This window comes from Octopus sinensis, linkage group LG19 (genome assembly GCF_006345805.1).
Source record: "Octopus sinensis linkage group LG19, ASM634580v1, whole genome shotgun sequence".
Classification (NCBI taxonomy): Eukaryota; Metazoa; Mollusca; class Cephalopoda; order Octopoda; family Octopodidae; genus Octopus; species Octopus sinensis.
Window position 1 is genome coordinate 14886974 of NC_043015.1, and position 23884 is coordinate 14910857.

A 23884-nucleotide genomic window follows, 5' to 3' on the forward strand; every position below is an offset into this window, starting at 1 on the left:
GTTTCCAACATCAATTATCAGAAGTAACACTTCGTAAATAAAATTTTTACTTACATACTTAGCTAATAACACTGTCTTTTATCTTTTACTAGTACCATTGATTGGTCTGTGGCCATGCTGGCGCACCACCTTAAAGGGTTTAGTTAAACAAATTGACCCCAATTCTTTATTTTAAAGTCTGGTACTTTCTCTATCAGTTCCTTTTGATAAAATACTAAGTTAAGAGAGAGAGAGAGAGACACACACACACACACACACACGTATGTATGTATGTAGGTCTTTTCTCTTGAATAGCTGTGTTGAGTCATTCCATCTGTTGAACACAGAGTTCCACATTGACCATTTGGTTCCGATCAAGCAATTCGTAATGGATAATCCCTTCCCAGTCCCACCATATGTACAACATTGTTTTACGCGGAGGAAGATCTTGTTTCACACACGGTGTCACTTGTCTACCAGGGCTAAGCCATTCCTTACACTGCTTCATACAGGCACCATTTTTCGTCGCTAGTAACGATTCGGTAAAGAAATCGTTGCTTGTGTCCATGAGTTGAGCGGTGACAAGCAAGCAAACCAGTGGAGATTGTGGCTCATTGATTTTTGTTGTTGTTACTTAAAGCATGTGGAACCCATGCTCCATACTTCTGAACCTTTCCCATCAAATGAAGATGCTTCTCTATTGCAGTTCCCTTGTCGTTTGACGAGAATTTTCGTGCAAAAGTTGGTTTAATTGCTCTTCATTGAACTCAACTGGATGGCCAGAACAAGGTGTGTCTTTGAGGTCAATCACAAGCAGTTCTTTCAGCTATAGTACCCTCTCCATACACAGGACAAATGTCGTGAGCAGCTTTTGTGGCCTTAGAACCTTGATTAAAAGCAAAAAGGAGGTGTCGAATATGCTCATTTTTCCTAACTTGACATTCCATTTTAATGATCTGAAAATAAACAAAAATTAACTAAAATTTACTAGAAAAATAAACAAAATAGATTCCAAAATGATACAAAAATAGAATTCTTAAAAAAAAATAGATTCCAAAATTTAAAAATGTAATAAATTCCAAAATTTAAAAAAACAGCGGGAACATAGTTGCCAACCCAATATATAACAGGATGGAACATTCATGGCTTTTTATTCATCAGTCAGGCTTCAAATCATCATTACAGTTTCAGCCTGTTTTATTTAAGACTGTTCAAATTTGGCTGGCCCCCAAAAATCTAAGCTAAGAGCATTACATTTTTGGAAGAAAGCGAGCGAATATGTGTGACAACACAGATAAAAAACTGAGAAAATGGAGAAAATGTTACACAATTACAAATACAAACAACAAGAATAACAACAGGTGTCTTTTGACTAAAAGGACAAATTCAGTTAAGCTGGCATGTGAAGTGGAAGCCTTGTGGCAACAAACGTACATGAAAATCAGGAGACAAGAAAATAAGGTGTCATGCAAGCGGCTAATTGGATTTCAATAAAAATCGATAATGGAGTGACTATGGGGGTTGGGCTATTACATGATAAAATGAATGAGATGCAAAAGTGTTAGGGTCAGGGAAATGTGGCATAATGAGGGTGGCTGATATCAGGGAAGGGGAGGAGACAGGAAGAGATAGACAGACAGGGAATGTGAGAGACAGACAGGGACACTTCCATATACAGGTCCTTGTTGACTTATGACCACAATTGGTTGCGACTGACTGGTCGTAAGTTGATTTGGTTGTTAGTCGACCTATAGGTCTACATAGCTTTGTTTAATATTTTTACATTCTTAAGGTACATTCTCAGGTAAAAGTCACACACAGCATCCTGTATTATACTATTATAGTCAAAAATTTCAGTCTCAGGCTTATAAACAAATATGAGGTTGCCTCGATGTCTCCACGACAGGATAGTCATCCAACATTTGGGATAACCACAGCGGCGATCAATAACTAAACCTAGAGGAAGCGTTTGTTAGCTGACATCACACATAGATGGATTAATTTCTAAGAAATTAAACCCATTAGATTTCAACTGGACTATTTATTATTGTTGCCAGGAGCTGGCGCACCAATCATCGTAAAGTCGATCAGTCATAAGGTGGATAGGTTGTAAGTCGACAATGAATCTTTATATATAAAAGTGAGGTTGTGTGCTGTCTGTCTCATACGATTTAGATTCTTAACTACTCCCACATTTTGCAGTGCAGTTTAACCAAAACCGGGTATCTTATAGTCGTGATTCATATCGAGCCCTTCTGGGTATTAGCGCGCGTCTACAATGAGTCTACGATTTAAAAAAAATTTACCATCAATTTTTCCCATTTCTAATGCATTTTTGGCATATATAAGGGAAGTAACTCTCTAAAAATTTATTATTAAATCTCAGAACGTAAAAAGCTACAGTAACACCCCCCCCCTTTGTGGTTAGCCATATTGAGATGGCTATTATACTTTACATCTCTAAAAATGCTTATATAGTTATTTCCATTACAAACCCGAGCAACGCCGGGCGATACTGCTAGTTGTATATAAAAGAGTGTTTGTGCGTGTGTGTGTGTGTTTTCCTTATGCATTCGAAAATTGAGTTGCTGATTTTGATGTATGGGATATCAAAAGATTCAGTAATCTTACGACTACCAAATAAACATTTTCATTTACATATTTGCTTTACAAAAATTTTACATTATAATCTTTTCTATAAGTCAACTGTCAACAACATTTTATAACACGACAACACATTTTCTATATGAGTGTGTACCTTAAAGATATCCATTTCTCTATATGTTATGATGAAATAGTCACTCACTCTCTCTCTCTCTCTCTCTCTCACATACACATACGCATGTATACAAAAATGACGAATGCATATGTATGTGTATAGGTAAGACGTGTGTGTGTGTGTGTGTGTGTGTGAGACAGGGAGAGATACGGAGTGAGTTCCACTTACACATACATGACAACACACACCTTCACTCACTCACTCTCTTTCTCTCTCATGTACACACACACACTCACACACATATATATACATACATATATAATACACGGGTCTTACATTCCAAACCTGCTGCTATAGGTGAAAATCCATGAAGCAGAAGCAGTACTGTACTGATATTTTTTTTTTATTATTTTATTGACTAAACTGGCAAAATGGCCATTCCGAAATATAACAATATATATATTCATTTTATTATAAATGCAAAACATTTAAAATGCAAAATAAATGCAAAACTGGATGTTAGTTTGAGACAGGATCTGTTTGAGCTAGTCTTTAAAATGGAATTTTGGGCTTCCTCTGGGTCTTGTTCCGATTGAGAGTTCTCTGTAGACGATGGCAAAGAATGGTGGCTTCAGTGCTTGGTAGTGAGGTGCAGTGAAGAACTTCAGTGTTTGTAATATGAATATTATTGAATATCCACTGAATATCGAGGATCTGTTGAAGCTTGGATTGCTAGAAGCATTCAAGGCACTTGAAGTCATGGCAATACAGCATCCAAGTTTCACAAACATAGAGAAGAGTTGACAGGACAATAACATGGAAGACCATGATCTTTGTCCAGATGCTCAGTGTGTGATTGAAGAATACACGATGGCTGAGTCTACTGAAAACGGAGTGGGCCACCCTGATCTGGTTCTCCAAGTCCTTTTCACATGTGGGAGTCTTCGAAAGAATACTCCCAAGGTATGAGAAGTGTTCAACTTCTAGGGGTTGGCCGTTGATGCTAATGTTCGTAGGTGGACTGTTCTGGCCTGGTGCAGACTAGATCAAGGTCTTGGTCTTTAATATATTTACTTGCATCCCAAAGCATTCATAAGCCACGTTGTAAAGATCAGCCGTCCTATATAGGCCATCTACGGTCTGGCTCAAGGTGGCATTATCATTGGCATACTGCATCTCATTGACTGAGATGGTGGAGGTCCTTGTCTTTGCACGGAGACATGCAAGATTGAAGAGTCCAGTGATAGTGCATGTTGATGGAAGGTGAGTCCAATGGGATTTCATTGAACATGGCAGCCGTGTACAAAGAGAAATTGGTTGGTGCCAGGATGCATCCTTGCTTAAAACCCCCAGTGATAGGAAACAGGTCTGTGAGGGTATTTTGATGACATACCCTACCCACCATGCTGTCGTGAAGGGAGTGGACCAGGGCAATGAAGTCCTCAGGACATCCAAACTGAGCAGGGACAGCCCACATTGCAGGACAGGGGACCTTGTCATATGCTTTCTTTAGATCCCAGAAGATGAATAGTGCAGGCTATTGTTGTTCTTGACACTCCTCCTAAAGTTGGCAAGCACAAAAGATCATGTCGATTGTGCCTCAAAAGGGTCGAAAGCCACACTGGTGCTAAGGGAGGACGTCTTCTGTGAGGATGAGGAGGCGATTGAGAAGATCTTGCTTGCAATACTCAGGAGTGAGATGCTCTGATAATTGTTGCAATCCTCTTGGTCTCCCTTCTTGTAGATGGTGATGATAGCTACATCGTGGAAGTTGTTTGGAGGGTCTTGCTTTCCCAGATCTTGAGGATAAGGAACATCACATGATTTCTCAGCTCAGGACCTCCATGTGTTGTCTGGTCCTGGAGCTTTGCCTGGCTTCATGCACTTGAATGTCTTGTTGAACTCATGGGGCGAGGGCGGCAGGGATATCCAGTGGAGGATGGGGTGCTGTGAGGTGTTTTGGAGATCATCTGGATTGCATGTGTGGTCATTAAGTAGGCTCTTGAAATGGGACTTCCAGCAATCAAGGATTCCCTGGGTTTCAGTTATCATAGAACCAACTGTTATATATATATATATATATATAAGTATATTCATAGCCACTTTAACATGGATGTCCATTCAAACAGACTCTTTTGGAATTTTTAAAGTAGCTACGAATATTAGTGGACTCAACTGCGATTTTTAAAGTGACTATGAATATTACTTGTTAAATATTTTGAATATTATTTATCAGTATGAATACTGTGTTGATCTCTTAGAAAGATTTTAGAACTAATATTTTTGCTTATATATATATATGAAGGCGCATGGCTCAGTGGTTAGAGCGTCAAGCTTACGATCGTGATGTTGTAAGCTCGAAACCTGGACCGGGCTGCGTGTTGTGTTCTTGAGCAAGACACTTTATTTCACATTGCTCCAGTTCACTCAGCTGTAGAAATGAGTTGTGATGTCACAGGTGCCAAGCTGTATTGGCCCTTGCCTTTCCCTTGGATAACACTGGTGGCATGGAGTGGGGAGGCCGGTATGCATGGGCGACTGCTGGTCTTCCACAAAACAACCTTGCCCGAACTTGGGCTTGGGAGGGTAACTTTCTAGGTGCAGTCCCTTGGTCAATGTCATGACCGAAAGGGGTCACAGACTCATATATATATATATATATATATATATGTAAATGTAAAAAAATACAAACTGGGACAAGAACGTGAAACATTTAGAAGACGATACAAAAAACACGGACGGGACATTCGAAGCCTTCAATCTTCAGTCAAGAACCGGATCATCTTCGCAATTTCGGCTGATTAATCTTATATATACACGCACACACACATATATACATACATACATACACAGACACACACACCCACACACACATATATATATATATACATAGATATATACACACATATATATACATATGTATATAGATACATGTGTATATATATGTACATACATATATATTTATACATATACATCTATATAATATATACGTGTGTGTGTGTGTCTATACACTTGACATTTAAACTGACTTTTGCTGAAGTAGTTATCAAAACCTGTTTAATGAAGTTAATGTTTAATAGAATCTAATGCAGCTAATCTCTTGACATTCCGTATAATGTTTTAGTGGTAGTGTTTGCTCGCCGAGGCTCTACTAATTAGCAGCATTAGCACCATTACATGGTGATTCCAACTCATACACCATCTCCATATTCACCTTGTCTGAGTTCTGCATATTTGACTAATCATTGTAAATGTTAATAGTTCTTCGAATACATTTTCTTCTGGAGAGTATTGAGTAATTTGATTGAAGGGCTGAGAGTATGGTTGACTGACTCATTTTGATACACAATATATTTCAATTTTAATAATACTCACATAAATGAAATTAGTAGTAATGCAGATGAAAAAGAACAAATAGGTTTAAGATGTTAGATGTGTTTAGATAACTGATGATATTGTCATTATGACAACACCCAGAACACGATTACAACAGAGACTCACACACACATGTATGTCTATATATGGGTATATATTTACAGATATATAATCTGTGAGTGTATGTGTGTGTTTATCTTTTATTTGTTTGAGTCATTAGACTGTAGCCATGCTGCCGCACTGCTGTGAAGAATTTTTAGTTTAACAAATTGACCTCAGTACTTATTGTTTTTTTAAACTGGTACTTATTTTATTGGTCTCTTTCGTCAAATGGCTAAGTTACAGGGACATAAACACACCAACACTGGTTGTAAGTAGTGTTTGGACACACACAAACACATGTATGTGTATGTATTTATATATATATATATATATATATATATATATATATATACACACACATACGTGTGTGTGTGTATGCACACACGCATGTATGTGTGTGTTCTGTGTTTGTACGTGTCTGACCACTACTTTCAGCTAGTGTTGGTGTGTTTATGTCCCCGTAACTTAGCAGTTTGGCAAAAGACTTCCTGGATTCTACATGAGGAATGGAACAACTGAGCTACTGGGAGTATGCAGTGATATATGTGTGGAAGTTACTGGAGGGGCTGGCACCAAACTTTGGAATTGAGAGTTATACTAGACCTCAAAATGGATGTCAATGCACTGTTCCAAAAGTCTTAGCTGCATCATCTAAAGTGAGGATTATGTATTGCAACAGCTTGGGATTCAAGGGCCCACTGCTATTTAACTCCTTGCCAAAACATCTGAGGGATCTCCAGCAAGTGGGGGGGGGCGAGATGTTTTCAAGAAACAACTTGACCTCTTACTATCCAAGATCCCAGATGAACCAATATCAAGGCAGGAAACTGAAACGAGGGCAGTGGTATCAAACTCCTTCCTTCACCAAAAGCCAAACACAGAATTGGCCAATCAAAAGGTGATTACACAGGCGGTACCCCAGCATGGCTGCAGCCTCAGGGTTGAAACATATAAAAGAATATGTATGTATGTATGTATGTATGTATGTATGTATGTATGTAGGTAGGTAGGTAGGTAGGTAGGTAGGTAGGTAGGTAGGTATGCATGCATGCATGCATGTATGTATGTATGCAAATTAGGGACTCCTTCATAGAGTGACTACTGTATTTGTTGAGTATATAAACAGTTTGGCTGCTTGTTTCTCTGGAGACTGTCAGAATGTTGTGGACGCCTCTGATGAGAAGCCAATAAGGTTTGAAAATCGATTTAGGCTGTTCATCATTTTTTCAGTCTGTGGAGAAATGGCTAAAATTTGCCCTGTATCTGGCTTTCATTGACAGATAGATAGCAGGTGTTATGAAAGGAATGCTTTTCTCCGTAGTAAGGCTACATTCCATCTGAAACACACAAGACTACAAAAGTCATCAGTGCCTAAGCGCATTAATGTCCTGCCTTTGAAAACTGTTGAAAAGCAGGCTGAGCTCTCTATCAAGTTGGTCACTACACTCAACACTGTTGATATCAATGGTGACAGAATTGTCTTGGAAGGCTCTGTGTGATGCAATGCACTTTGCATCTATAGAGGTTCTTGGAATTCCTGTTCATAAACATCAAGATTGGTTCAACAATAACAATACAGACGTCCAACAGTTGATAGATAAAATGCACAGCTCTCACAAAACTTGAATAAATGGTAAGAGCTCATCCAGAAAACAGAATGCCTACAAGAAATGCAGAAGCCAGGTCCAACATGCTCTGAGACAGATAATAGAGGCTTGGTGGACTTTCAAGACTACTGAACTCGAAGAAGCTGCAGACAGGATTTTAAAGCCTTTTATGATGGCCTCAAGAAAGTATATGGTCCTCAAGAGCATGGTGTTACTCCTATTTTTCCATTGAATAGAGAGTCAAATCAGACATCCTGAAATGATGGAAAGCTCACTTTGAAGCTGTGTTGAACTCCACCTCAGTCACTAATGATGACGTTATAGTTTCTGTTCCACAGCACACTGAAATACTGGAACTGTCTCAAGAGCCAACCTTCCTGGAAGTGGTAAACTCTATTAAACAGATCTCTTCTAGTAAAGTATCTGGCAGGAATGCTATCCCTCTTGAAATTTACAAACATGGGGGGACAGAAGATTTTTAAGAAACTGCATGACCTCTTCATAAACATTTGGAAGGTAAGACATGTACCACAGGACTTCAAGGATGCCTCAATTCAACATCTTTATGAGAACAAAGGAAACAAAAGTGTCTGTGATAATCCTCATGGAATATTGCTTCTGTCTATTGCTGGTAAGATTCTTGCTCAATTCATTCTTGACAGGATCATCAAATGCATGATATCTATCCAAAATCACTGTGGATTTTGCTCTGGTTGTGGCACTATCGACATAATCCATGGAGAAGGTACATGAGAAAAATCAAGAGTTGTTCTTGATATTTGTTGACCTTACTAAGGCCTTCAACACTGTTAACTGGCAAGCACTATGGAAAGTTCTGAAAAAGTTTGGTATAACTGACAAGATGTTGAATGTTATCTCCTTTCATGAGGGAATGAAGGCTGCTGTCATGTCTGGTGGGGAATCTTCGGCTGCCTTCGGTGTTACAAATGACACAAAGCAAGCTTGTGTTATGGCCCCTATTTTGTTTGCACTCTTCTTTTCAGTGATGCTGAGATATGCTTTTTGTGACATACAAAGTGGTGTCAAATTCCAGTTTCGAACAAGTGGTGGACTATTCAATCATCAGAATTTCAAAGTCAGAACACTGCTACGTACCAGTATCATTCATGATCTACTTTTTGCAGTTGATGCTGCACTAGTAGCAACCTCTTTAGAGGAAGCTCAGAAACATCTAGACCAGTTTTCTGCTGCATGTAAAGCCTTTGGTTTGACAATCAGCATAAAGAAGAAAGAAGTAATTCACCAACATTGCCCTACTCCTAAACAAATATGAGGTGTCAAGCAGATGCCACTGGTTTACAATTTTCCTGATGGGAAAAACCTAAATTATGTGAAGTCATTTACATATCTTGGTAGTTAAGGAATATTCTTTTACTCCTGTCTCTATATCGTCATTTCATTAATCTATACCCTTCTCATTCTCACTATTTATCTCCGATGATGGAATATCCCATACAATGGGACATCCCAGAAACAACTGTGAGACTTTGAATTTTTTTTCCAATAATAATAATATATGTATGACTTGAGATGTTTGCTTTGCCTTAATGTTTGTTGTCCTCTTTAACAATTATATATCTGCTATATTGGAAATCTGCAATAGCTCCATAACTACTGTCTCAGTTATAACCTTGGAGCCCTAGTAATCCATTATATCATTTACCTAGCATACCTAATCGTATAGATCACCTGTGAACTAAATCCCCGTATTTTGTATATGTGTATATATACATATAATATGAGCGGGATCATTACCAGCATCGCCTTACTGGCACCCGCACCAGTGGCATGTATAAAAGATTCGAGCGAGGTCGTTGCCAGTGCCACCTGACTGGCCCCGTGCCGATGGCACGTAAAAGCATCCACTACACTCTCAGAGTGGTTCACGTTAGGAAGGGCATCCAGCTGTAGAAACTCTGCCAGATCAAGATTGAAGCCTGGTGCAGCCATTTGATTCGCCAGCCCTCAGTCATACATCCAATCCATGCTAGCATGGAAAGTGGACGTTAAACGATGATGATGATGATGATACATATATATATATGTAATATGCATGTGTATATATATATATACATATATAAATTTAAATTCTGATGAATATGGTACTTAAGTTAAAGGTACCAGAATTTAGTATGGTATTATCCATATAATTCAAAATGGGGTGATTATAATCAAAACAAGCAACAAGGAAATCCAGAGGTAATGCTGTACGATTGTTTCGTGTGACTCGATTTAATTGAACAATGTAAACATTACATCAGTTTAAAATGTAGAGCAATCTTCAGCTGCATAAAAATTTAGAATTTAGTTAAATTTGAAGGATTATCCAAAATCATAAAGAGGGTAAGTATCTACTTACAACAACAACAAAAACCTTAGAAATGATAATCCAGAGCTGAAATTTTCCCAAGACACCTGATGAAGGCTGGAGAATATATCAGCCGAAACGTGTTAACAACAAACAAGATGAGGACAAATATCCGTCAAATGTAAATATGTCCACATTATGTAAATTTCTTAATTTTTATGGCAGGGCATTGAAGAGCTGTGACCCTTTGAACCCTAGGCTATTTCAGTACCTGGTCCTGAATTTAGATTGAGTGGAAGGTACCTTTGGTACAATAAAATAATGGTGTCCAGTTCTGGTATTTGTATAAGATTCAATGCTGAAATTGAAAACTAACCCTTCTAAAGTTTTCCATATGTAGATTATTATATATCTGTCGTGCCTTTGCTCCAGGGAGTAAAGTCAGTTTTTTCAGCTTCTCCTTGTAGCTCATCTGCTACACTTTTTTTTATCTTTTTAGTGTAGTGGCATTGGACTGCTTCACGTTCCACTGTTAGTTTGCCACTATGTGGTGGCCATAGCTGAGAGCAATAGTCCGGGTGGCTGAGAATGAAAGTCCTCCACAGGGTCAATATAACTTCTTGGTCTCTTGTCTTGAAGGATTTTAGCATCTATATTGCTAGTTGTCTGCACTTTGCTGCCATCTTGGTAATGTGCATATGAAATGATGCATCATTGTACATACTGATCCCCAAGTCTTTCACTGTTTGTAATACTGGGATTGCAGTACTTTTGGGTCCTGTATGTGCAGGGCATGGTGTATATATATGTAATATATATGTCTCTCTCTCTCTCCTCTCTCTCTCTCTCTCTCTCTCTCTCTCTCTCCTCTCTCTCTCTCTCTCTCTCTCTCTATCTATCTATCTATCTATATATATATATAAAATATATATAAAAGTACAAAATGGGACAAGAACGCAAAACATTCAAATAGACGACACAAAAAATGGACAGGTCATTCGAAGCCTCTAATCTTCAGTCAAGAACCGGATCATCCTCGCAATTTCGGCTGATTAATCTTGAGATCGCTCCAATCTGGCCAGCCCCAAGGAAAAACTCAGCTACGAGCATTATATTTCTTGGAAAAAGGATTGAATGTATACGAAACAAGGACAGAGAAATGGACGATGCCACACAAATATAAATACAAAAAACAAAAAGTAATACGAATATAAATCCAAAAAACAATAATAATAATAATTACAGGACAAAAACAACAGGCGTCTTTCGGCTTTAGACAGTTCAACTTAGCTGGCGTATTTGAAAAATAATGCCTTACGGCAGACGAAAAGAATCGGTGTTGTCATGGCGCTGCTCAGAAGCTGAAAGGCTATAGTTGACTGGCGGGGCGGTCACATGAGAAGAGAAGAGAGAAAAAAGGGGCAAAGGAATCAAAGAGAGGGAGAAGAGAGAGAAAAAGAGGGACAAAGGCACCAAGGAGGGGGAGAAGAGAGAGAAAGAAGGAATTAAGGAGGGGAGAAGAGAGCGTGCCAAGGATTGGCGGGACAAAAGAAAGGCAGGGTCAGTGAGGTGCAAAGTGAGAAAGGCAGAGAAATGTGAGAGAGTGGGGGAAGAGGAGACCAAAGAATCAAAGAGGCAAGAAAAGAGAAAGACAGAGACAAGTGAAGTACAGAGAAAGTGTGTGTAGAAGTCATACAATATATATATATATATATATATATTTATATATATCAAAATAAGCAACAGGATATCAAGAAGTGATGCAGTATGACCATTTCAAGAGGTTCCATTTAATTGGACAATGCAATCATTACATCACTTTAAATGCAGGGCTATCCTCAGCTGCATAAATAAATAAACAGAATTTTAATCAGCTGGACACATTAATATAGTTTTACTCATCTGTTCTAATAGAGCAAGAAGATAGAAAAAATTCATGTTGTCACTATTGTAGCTAAGAATATACTACATTTCTAAGATATGTATGAAGTTTGTTGGAGTCATAGCTTGTAAAGGATTGCAGATCATTTTTAATTTATTAGTCTTTTTATCAACTACTAAATCTAAAACTAGAGGACTGTGTCTGTTTAGAATGGAGGGCAGCTCATAGCTGGATATGGTCATAAATATTATCAAGATTTTAGGACTAGTATAAAGTAACTGTCTATAAAGGAGGCTGAGTAGGGGAAGACCCCAAATCAAGATGTTAATTACCAATTAAAGGAGCAAGACACTAATAAAACCTATGTTAATACAGAAGAAATTTTTATCATGGGGTACTATGGGTGATTGTTTATAAACAATATTGTTATGCTGTGTAAAGATAAAATTTAAGATTATCAAAAATGATATCATAACCAAAATAGATAAAATGTGTATATATACCAATTCTCAACATTAAAAAGGAAAGATTACATAGAATCAGTTTAATACTCATTCATGTACTTAATTATTTACTTAAGTGGTTTTTATAAAGACTGCTCTAGACATTTACTTATGGATAACTGGAAAGATAAACATGCTATCTATATATTAATTATAAGCTAAGAATCAGAAAAAAAATAAAAGTTGTGTACAAATACAGACACATATTTATCTTTGTGCACACATGCAAATATACACAAATATTTATGTGTTATTATAGATATATTATAATCAACTCGCATAGACTTAAGTAACTAGAAAGTATATATTTCTATTTAAGAGTAGTAACAACTTATAAGGGATAAGAAGTTAACAGGTAAGGATAGCAAAATAAGAAAACAAAATAACAAGAATTTATAGAGAATAGTAAGAAATATATATAACTTACATTTTAAAGAGACGGAGTTTTGAAATTTGAGGTAGGGAAGAGATAAAGATAACCCCAAAGAGGAAACAATAGGTATGGGAGTAGTGAGGACAGTTGGAGGTATTCAGAAGTGTTTTATAAGTTGCAAAGTTACCGGTGCTATTGTATACATGATTTTATAGTTTCTCAAGACTTACATAAAAGCCATTACAAAAATACATAATACAATCAGTAGAGTAGAACATCATAGAAAGGAACAAATAGTTTAATCACCAAAAATATGATGAAGTCAGACTAACTAGGCAGGATTATTCATGGAATAGTAATTACATGTAGCACACCACATACCATACCATATAGCTTATAACATATGCAATGCAATTTAATTCATCATATAACTCAATATTCCATGATTTTATTATATATAATACTAGAGGGTATATATATACACAATTATGTGGTAAGGCTTCAACAAATATATAGAATAGCTCTTGATCAGCTACGAGAGTAAAGATAATGTTATTGTTGGAACCACAAGTCTTGTTATATCATCATCATCAACCTTTAACATCCATTTTCCATGCTAGCATGGGTTGGACAGCTTGACAGGAACTGGCAAGGCCAGGGGCCTCACTAGGCTCTGTAGTCTGTTTTGGCTAGGTCTCTACAACTTGATATCCTTCCTAATGTCAACCACTCTGAAGTGTGCACTGGGTGCTTTTTACGTGGCACCTTGGTTTTAAAATCTCAGTGTGTGTGTGTGTGTAAATCGTTATGGCATCCCCGTCAGCGGCACTGACTTCCACAAGGTCTTCCAATTCACTTCCTCATCTACTAAACTATGCTGGAGCAGCTATGTAAGTTTCCATATTTAGACAACATGGATAACCTATTTCTCAGTTTTATTCTTGCTTTCTTCTTTGACCATGTCTTTTCCTTTTACCCTCTCCATATCTCACTATCTGCTTGATTCCATCTGTCAATGATACCAGGGTACCAAAGCAACATTATCTATCAGTCAAGATAAATCACTTTATCACATTTCTTTCCTCTCTCTTTACTTTTCTCCCAAAGGAATTCTTCCTTCTCTTTTCCATTTCCTTCCATCCTAGTATCAGTAATTCTTCTTATCCATCACCTACTGCTCATTTTCTTCTTTCTTTCAAACTTCATTTGCCACATATATATTTCTTCTCACTCCCTTGCATCATATGACTCTGATCTCTCTACCCTCTCTAATTCTCTCACCTGATTCTCCCCTTTCTCCTCCATGATACCTCTCTCTCTCTCTCTCTCTCTCTCTCTCTCATCTACCAACATTTTTATCAATCTCCTTCTACCCATTCTTTACCCTATACACTCACATATTCTCACTCTTTCTCCATCAATCTACACCTTTACTGACTTCTTTATTGCCTGCAACCCCCTCCCTTTTGCCCTCTTCCAGGTACTACTTACAGTTATTTTCTGTAAATTTTGCATTGTACACTATAATTGAAGGCCTTCTCAGAGAAGGCATCAACTTTGCAAGCTGCAATGAAGGCAGCTTGACTGGGAGAACAATAACTCTGAATAAAAATGGATACAGTGTAGAAAGGACACTTTAGTCTTAGCAGTTGATCCCTCAAATGTTGGTGTCACAAAATGCATTCAGTCCATGCTATAAAGTGGTTGATGATAAGAATGACATCCAGACTGTAATACAATGTCACAGTCATGAAATCTTCTAATAAACCTTGACTGCTTATACAAGACTAACACTTGCTATGGGAGTATGCATACAATATTGAGTGTTTTGATGCAGACATATGACCATGACTGACGAAAAATCAATGTAGACTCAGCTTGCCAGGAGCTTACTTTTACACAACCAAATAATTTTGAAAAAGGTAGTTACTAAAATAAAATGATGGATTTTGCACATGAATGCCAACAGTCCCATGATGCTTCACCTAATGAACTATGATGCAATGCATTTTACTAAAATATTTCTATCAGGTCTGTGAATTAAAAACACAATCCTTGTCTTCAGTAAAGAGCCCTGTCTACATATTAGTCTCCATTTCATATCCTAATGCTCTAATATACACCTCTTTTGTTTTTACTTTTGGATCAGAATTATGCAACCAGAATGGAATGCCAGCCATATCTACAATATGTTTCTTGTAGCTACCTTGAGATCTTTTGTGTTACCCCAAATAGTATACGTGTTGCACATAGATAGTTTTCAATATGCATTCTGTACAAGTTTTCTACTATTCTCACATATTGACTCTAATATGTATGTCCTTTTATCTATTTGTATCATACAGGTAGCTGTTCAGAGCCATTTTTATCGAGGCCAAGAGATTCGAGAATACCCAGTTACTTATCGATCAAGTGATATATATGGACACACAAGTCAAGATTTTCAAGTACCACGATATAATCATGTGTCTTATTCAAAACTCTGCTAATTTTAATATATTTCTGTAAAACAGTTCACTCACTATATACTGTGATGTTAATACATTCCCTAAACATGGATTTGTTTATGAGGACAGGAGAGTCTCACAGTATAACTTGAATTTGATTACTCATTATGTGTGTGTGTGTATGTGTTTGGCTAGGGCTGTATATATGTATGAATGGGTGTCTATGTATGTGCATATATGTGTGTGTGTATGTGTATATATATATACACACATACATACATTTGTGTGTGTGTGTGTATGTATATATATATATATGCACATGCAAACAGGTTTGTTTGTGTTTATTTTGCCAAACAACCATAACTGCGTGCATTAGACCATTACATGATAAATGTATATCATAAAACTCTTGTGTACACTGACACACACGCGCATGCATGCACGCATACACATACACACACATATACATCCACTCATGCATACATACTTACATACACTCACATTTAAATAATTGCTTGCATGGACTTATGTGCACAATTACATATGGACACATATTTTCAAGATCTTCAATTAAAGTTTAATTCAGATCTAATTAAACAGTATTTATATTTCAATTAATAAATTAGCACCAAAGTTATCAAATATTCTCAACAAGAAGGAGAATCTGTATTTGTACATATGTATGAGTGTATGCATGGGAAAGGGGGTGTTGCTGACATAATTGTTCTTCATTGGCACTAGCCTTTTCTTCATCAGTTCAATCTTACTCTCACAACATGCAAAATTAAAGAGAAGCATATCTTTTTCAGGAAAAGTCTTATTTCCAACATTAGCAATTCTGCTTTAACAGAATTAATTATCTACTAATCAGATGTGGTTCTTGATAGATTGCTGATGTATTTGAAGAGCAAATATACTTGGAGTGATTTCCCTCATTGATTGAAACGAACAAAACAGCAGTGTCTCTGTTTGACTTGTACAAATATTTCTTTTGTGTTTTTACTTCATTCAAAAGACAACAGAAATTATTGCCTTGCCTCCTACGGGAAACACATTGACAATGACTAAATTTAACGGTTAGGTAGTCGCTTGAATGAAACTTAAATGCTATCTTTGCATTTTTCTAAAAACAAATACTGTTCATTTAACCTCAAAATATTTAGTAGAGATGTGAAATAAATGCAAATGCTGAAAGTTTTACATTTAAATGTAAAACCCTGAAGATTCTTTTGTATAAGGATATATTTCTAGCCTTGCTCTAAATAATTTTTGGGTTACAAAAACAGTGAAGAGAACTGAAAGACATTCAGTTTCAACCAGAACAGTGTTTTTTTCAAACTGTTTATGTATCAGTCAGTTTCCAGCATAAATCAACTTGTTGCATGAATCTGACTGTTAGTGTACGTGGAAAATTTTGTAACACACAATGAGTATATGAATTTTATATAAAAAAATATATTTCTAACTTTTCTTGACTTCTTAATTCCAATACTCTGCTGTATATTATATAAATTTCATCCTTGTGCTCTTCCAGTCTAACTGAAAGAGTACACATGATTTTGACACTGCACTGAAGCGCAATGAAACCTTATTAGGTCATCAAATTGATGACACTTCAGTTGTATGTCTTCCCTATAGTGGTTAATACCCTAACATTATTTTAGAGCAAATTTAGGAGTATTTTCTAAAATGTAATTAATGAATTCAAATACTCTATAGTGCATTATGTAATTTCACGTGCTTCTGTATTTTGACATACAGAAGCAGGAACATATTGTATCACCAAAAGAAACGTTGAAGTATCATATTCATGTTTGTAAGATGTGGAAAAGACAATACTTTTCTTTTTTCATTTTTTTTTGTTCTTTTGTGGATTTTTTTTTATGTTAAATAAATTGTTTGAGTTTGAGTTCTCAATAACTGGTCCAGAAAGCAATCAAAATTTTCAAGCCAAACGTCTTAACTTTTGCAAAATGTTATTGCTAAGAAAGGTTTCCTTGCTATTTTAGCTATAAATAGATTTATATTTTAATATAAATTTTATGATAAAAGGATTTATACTGTTACTTTTGAATATAGAAGTAAAATGACGGTATGTAGGGTACCTGCACTTGGTATTTCCATTATGGAATATTTCCATTGCAAATATTTGTTCTCTGGTTATGACAATTTATTCTATATTTCCCTAGCTAGGTGTTGTGAAAAGGCTACAAAACATTGATAATTTTATTGATACATAACTATTATTAAGAAAGACCAAGAAATTTGCTCTAGTAAATTAGTTATAAACAGTTGAAGTTATGTATTATCCAACACAAATTAAAATCCAAAATGGTTATCACTACTGTTAAATAAATATAAACTTTTGGGGTGTATCAGTCTATATTATGTAAAATAATAAGGTCTCTCTAAACTCTTGATTCTCTATTTATATATAGTGTGTGGACAGAAATTTGTGTATTAATGCACACAGTTATAGATATCTGTACATAAGTACATTTATATTTGAATATATATCTGGCGAATTCTCACAGAGAATAAATAGACATTCCTAAGCCTGAAGTGATAATAATTTATCTGCAATCTAGTCTCTGTAGATAAACCTTAGACAATACACACCATTTTACTGTCTGAATTATAAAGAAAAATTTACACAGACTCATTCACAGTCACACTGCTTATAAGCTCGACCTTATACTTAGATTCTGGATATGTTATACACTTTTTGAAATTTCTGTAGAAATGAAATGGCCATTTGTAATTTCATTGCAGTTATTTCATTGTTGGTCTGGCAAGACATTTTATTTTAAATGATTCAGGTTCTCAAAACAAGAAAATATATCTGAAGGCTTTCTGGTAAAATTGTCAAATGACCACCACTTCAGGGGATTTAACTTTTATTCATTTAATACTTAAAAATATGTTTGTTAATTATTAACCCCCAGAAAAAGATCTTGGTCACCATCTGTAACCAATCAGTTGAGCTGTCATTAGTTAGATGATCTGTGTAGGTGTACAAGTATGTATGTGTTCAAGTTCAACAATTCAGTTGTTTTAAAGAAGGAAGTTATATGTAAAAGTATGTAAACACTTTTTACACATATTTTCTCATATATACACATCTAATGAGTGGTTTTATTTATTGAAAGCTGAATGCAGATTTCAGTAGTTAAAATAAAGTTTGCCATATCCATTTTTGTTTCATTTTTTAGATTATAAATTATTATTATTATTATTATTATTATTATTATTATTATTATTATTATCATCATCATTATTGTTATTATCATTATTAATTAATTTATTTGTTTGTGACTGAGAAATAACATACAAAACATATCTTTTGCTGTTTGATGTATCATTTATAATTTTATTTATTTCAAGTTCTTTAAAGACACTGTATGTACATTTATAATTACAGTAATTTGTTTATACATTTACTAGTATGTATATATATATATATATATATATTATATATATATATGTATATATATATGTATATATATATATATATGTATATATATATATAAAATATTATTAGAGACAAAACCACTATTTTGCAAAACAAACAAGGAAAGACTTAATCAATATATATATATATATACACACACATGAATATGTGTTACAGAAATTGTATCTCTTTATAACTCTTTATTGTGAGTATGTTTAAAATAATATCAATAAGACTCATTAAAACTTGTTGGTAACATGGATTTTTTTTGTATGTGTTGTACATACATACATTTAGCAGTAACTTACCAACCAACCAACCAGTCATTTCCTTTGGGGAATGATCACAGAATTTTGCAACTACTTGTATCTTAAACATTTTCTCTGATATTATTTATCCTGTAAAAAAAAGAAACATTAAATGAATAATTATGTATTATTTTTTTTAAGGAAGTGTGTTTTTGTTTTGTTTTTATTTTCTTTTGTAAAATTTATTGAATTAGATATTTTCTTTACATGAAAGAACTGATTGGAAATAAATCAGTTATGGACAAGGAAAATGTATAATTATATTTAATTTCTGTTATTTTCTGAGACTGTGTTGTAACAAGAACGCTTAAGTTTCTCTTTTTCTATAAATATAAAATATATATTGTTGGAAATGACTTCACTAATCCACCAGAATATTTTCTGACAAAAAATAGATTATGCTTTGTCTATGGAAAGCCAAACTATTTCCATAACTTTAAAACATTATCACTATATATAAAAACAAAACATCAGTTTATAATCAACAGATAACATACACGTACGTGTCTAGCAATCAGCAAATAAGGATTACATTTATTCTTAAATTTCATCATATTTTATTAATTGATTTCATGCCAACTTTTTGCCAACTTCTCATGTTCCCTGTAGTTTAGATTTAAATAATAGCCTATTTTAACATAATTATTTCTTTAAATACATTCTGATTACATTTTTAATTTGTTAGATCTTAATTGAAGTTAGATGAATAAAAGTGATGGTTCACTAAGTTTAGCTTGATTTAATCATGAAGTGTACATATTTAATAAACCTGTTTAGATATATATCTCATTCAATTACAGACACTTTGCAAATACTATTTGGAATATATGTTTTTCTAAATAAATTTTCATAACAGAAATATTCTTTGACAAGGAATCTATTTTTCTTAAGTGTATTACTTGCCAACCTGATATAGAACTTCTAAATGTTTCTAGTTGATTCAATTACTGCATTATATTGGTCATATCAATCTGTCATAGCTTATAGTTACTTTGCTGTTGTACAGTTCTCATCATAACTCCCAGCACATCTTTTAATATCGCCAGTTTATCAGACCAGTTTGTTTATCTATCTTCAAGTCTTGAGCACTTGCTTAAATATAACCTTGATATTGATATTTAATATATTTTTTCTACTTTACTCACTTGTTGGCCCAAAAGCCTAGTAGACAGTATATTTTATTCTGAAGAGTATTCCAAACAGGAAGTCCCACTTTATCGTTTAAATGTTTTGTTTCTCATGTGCAGTATTTTTTATCATTTATCTCATAGTAATGTTTTCCTAAATTTCAGCTTTGCATAAATGTTTGACTCCTGTCTATTTTGTTTGCTTTGTCTTTGAATTGGGTTCCCCCCAATTTGTTCATTTGTGTGACATTAAAATAACCACAAAGTTTCTTTCTTCTTGGTGGTTATTACCAAAGATACATTGTTCTTCTGTTAATATCTTCATTGTAGAAATTGTCACCATATTGAAGGGTTTATGCTACAGATATTTATGTAATTCAAACTGAAATTATATATTTCCACAATGGCAGTTGTCTTAGAAGATTAATCAATGTTTCCACTGACATGAATACTTCCTGCTGAAATGTGACTTAGCTGTCATTGATATGAAACTACATGTTAGAGGTAATATCTCTGAACATCCTAAATGACAGCCTGTCATCCAGAATACTCAGAAACACTTGTTTGTTTGTCAGAACAGTCTCCAAAAGTAGATTCATTTACTTTCCTCCTGACCTCAAAATTATTCTATAATTTCTTTGACAGAAATCAAAGAGTGATGTGACAGATTCAGTTCTGTAAAGTTTTGTCTCTGAATCAGTTTCTGCTTCTTTGTATTCGTCTTTCTTTGTATATGTCTTTGTCTCTCTCTCTCTCTCTCTGTCTCTCTCTCTCTCTCTCTCTCTCTCTCTCTCTCTCTCTCTCTCTCTCTCTCTCTCTCTCTCCAAAACACATGTGCGTGTGTATGTGTGTGTTTTATGTGCATGTGTGTGTGTGCATGTGTGTACATGTGTGTGTGTGTGTGCATATATACATTTTAAAGCATGTTTAGTTCTAGTTATTCCCAGTTATTTTCACTGCTTATTTAACTGGTTCTCATTTCTACCCAGCTCCCTGTAAACTGTACAATTGTAATACCCTAGTTAGCTTCTTATAACACTCTTATAATGCGACCAGTTGTTTTATTTCAAGAACTTGTTAGCTGACTCTGTATGTCCAGCTTTGTATAAACTGACCAATGCAGTTTTGTTTATCCTGTAATATGTTTGATTTATTTTATCATTAAAATAAATGGAAATCAAATTTTTCAACAAGCCTCAGTGTTTATTCTTTCTTTGCTTTGCTTTTTTTTTTTATTGGTTTCAGTCAGAACCTTTGGCCGTACTGGAGACACTGACATAACTTTTTTCGTATTCATCATTTCATAAAATTCTTTGATAATTATTTAATACACTATTTTTAAAGAAATTCTATCTCAATGAATTAACTGCAAACATGACTGTGTGATTAAGAAGCTCATTTTGCAGCCACATGGTTTTGAGTTCAGTCCCACTGCACAGCACCTTGGACAAGTGTGTTCTAGCCCTGGGCTAACCAATACTTTGTGAATGGATTTGGTTTGACAGAAACTGTGTGGAAGACTGTCACATATATATATATATATATATATATATATATATATATATATATACATATATATATATATATCATCATCATCATCATCATCGTTTAACGTCCGCTTTCCGCGCTAGCACGGGTTGGACGGTTCGACCAGGTCTGGGAAGCCAGGGGCCGCTCCAGGCTCCAGTCTGAATCTGGCAGAGTTTCTACGGCTGGATGCCCTTCCTAACGCCAACCACTCCGTGAGTGGATTGGGTGCTTTTTACGTGCCACCTGCACAGGGGCCGGAGGGTCCGGCATCGGTCACGATCGGTTCGAGCTTTTAACGTGTCAGCGGCACGGGGGCAACGAGGTCCGGGGTACTTTGGGGATCGGGGTACTTTGGGGATCCAGGGTACTTTGGGGATCCGGGGTACTTAGAATGGGTAGGGGGTATGTGGAATTGCTGCAGAAAGCAGCCCGGGTCTTTGTAGTCACAGCATATCTCCAGAGATCTCGGTCCTTCGCCATTGCCTCAGTGAGGCCCAATGCTCTGAGGTCATGCTTGACTACCTCATCCCATGTCTTCCTGGGTCTACCTCTCCCCCTGATACCTTCAACTGTTGGGAGTGGCACTTCTTCACACATCTCTCTTCATCCATCCGCAGCACATGACCATACCATCGCAAGCGTCGCTCTTGCACATCACATCTGATGCTTCTTATATCCAGCATTTCTCTCAGGATGCTTACACTCTGTCTTGCGTGCACACTGACACTACACATCCAGCGGATCATGCTAGCTTCATTTCTTTCAAGTCTACGCATGTCTTCTGCAGTCACAGCCCATGTTTCATTACCGTGATATATATCTGTAAAATAATATGTTACAATTACTCAATAGTCAAGATAAAACTCTGAGTTTCAGATGCCGAAGTGGAAATCCACAACACCATCTCTTCGGTTATCTGGCCATCTGAAAAACGCTATGAAAAAATACCATTATACAAAGGGAAATTACTGTATTATAATTCTGCTCGCGGACCCATGTGCGTACTTATACGTCACTATGAAAACGTACACATCTTCACTCGCATCTATCGCCAAATATATACGCATATATATACAAACTCATACACACACACATGTGTACCGTAAAAGTTCATTCATACGTCTATATACGCACAAGCACAAGAAAAACCATGGTTAAAGGTAACAGAAAAAAACATAAGGAAATATACAAAGCATAAAAATGTATGTATGTATGTATAATAGACAAGTTAAAATAATGGTCATTACATATAATTCCTTTATTATAGCAAATTTGGCATGCAACTGTTTTCAGTAGTCATTATAGGTGGATTTTCTCATATTTGATCTATTGATCAGTTGAGGTACACTGAAAGACCGAAGAAAATTAATGACACCTTGTCAGAACCATGTCCATGGAAAGCCCTTATCAAATTTCAACACATTGGCTGGAGAATATCTGACCTATATACAATGCCAATACGGTAATGTTGCTGACCTACGTTTATGATTCCCTAATACGCCTACTGCTACACCTACTAATAACACTATTACTCATACAACTACTGCTATTACTCATGCAACTACCACTACCTGCCTTTTTACCTTTTCTACTAAAACATCCCAATCTTCCCCCACATTCCCCATACAATAGCCATTCTTCAAGTGCTCTGTTTGTTATTTCCAACAATGGCTCTGATGAAGGTAGCATTTTCTTAGGTCTTTTAATTTACCTCACTTAATCAATAGACCAACTGAATAAACCTATTTATAATGACTACTGGAAACATCTGTAAGCCAAATTTGTTATAATAAAGGAATTATATGTAACTAGCTGAATAGCCTGTTGTTGCCAGGCAATTTTTACAATAAAATGTTTTGTATAAATTTTTGTTTATTCCATGTCAGACCATGCCTTCCCTGACAGACAGGCCTCTTGATTAGAAGATTTGTGCAATTTTTCACAGAAAAAAAACTTTGTTGGTGATTTTTTTCCTTTTTAGATTATTTACATGTCTGTTCAATCATTTCACATGACTGTTCATTAAAACTTATTAAAACTTCAGAAGTTCTTACAACTTTGGTTGTTGTAATGCTTTGTTTTCATTTGTTTAATAAAAATTCCTTCCCGTAATGATTTTGCTTTCATTTTGTGATAGGCAGCCATCATGCAA

At 35.5% G+C, this 23884-nt stretch overlaps 1 protein-coding gene across 1 annotated transcript in view; it reads left to right on the forward strand.

Moving 5' to 3' along the window:
- The window catches only part of LOC115222207 (cyclic AMP receptor-like protein A), a 265857-nt gene extending 249095 nt beyond the window's left edge, over nucleotides 1-16762 (forward strand). The window contains exon 14 of the mRNA XM_029792359.2: nucleotides 15215-16762. Coding sequence (XP_029648219.1) covers nucleotides 15215-15358 — 144 coding nt within the window. The 3' untranslated portion in view covers nucleotides 15359-16762. The remainder of the gene's footprint in view (nucleotides 1-15214) is intronic.
- Nucleotides 16763-23884: the final 7122 nt, after the last annotated feature.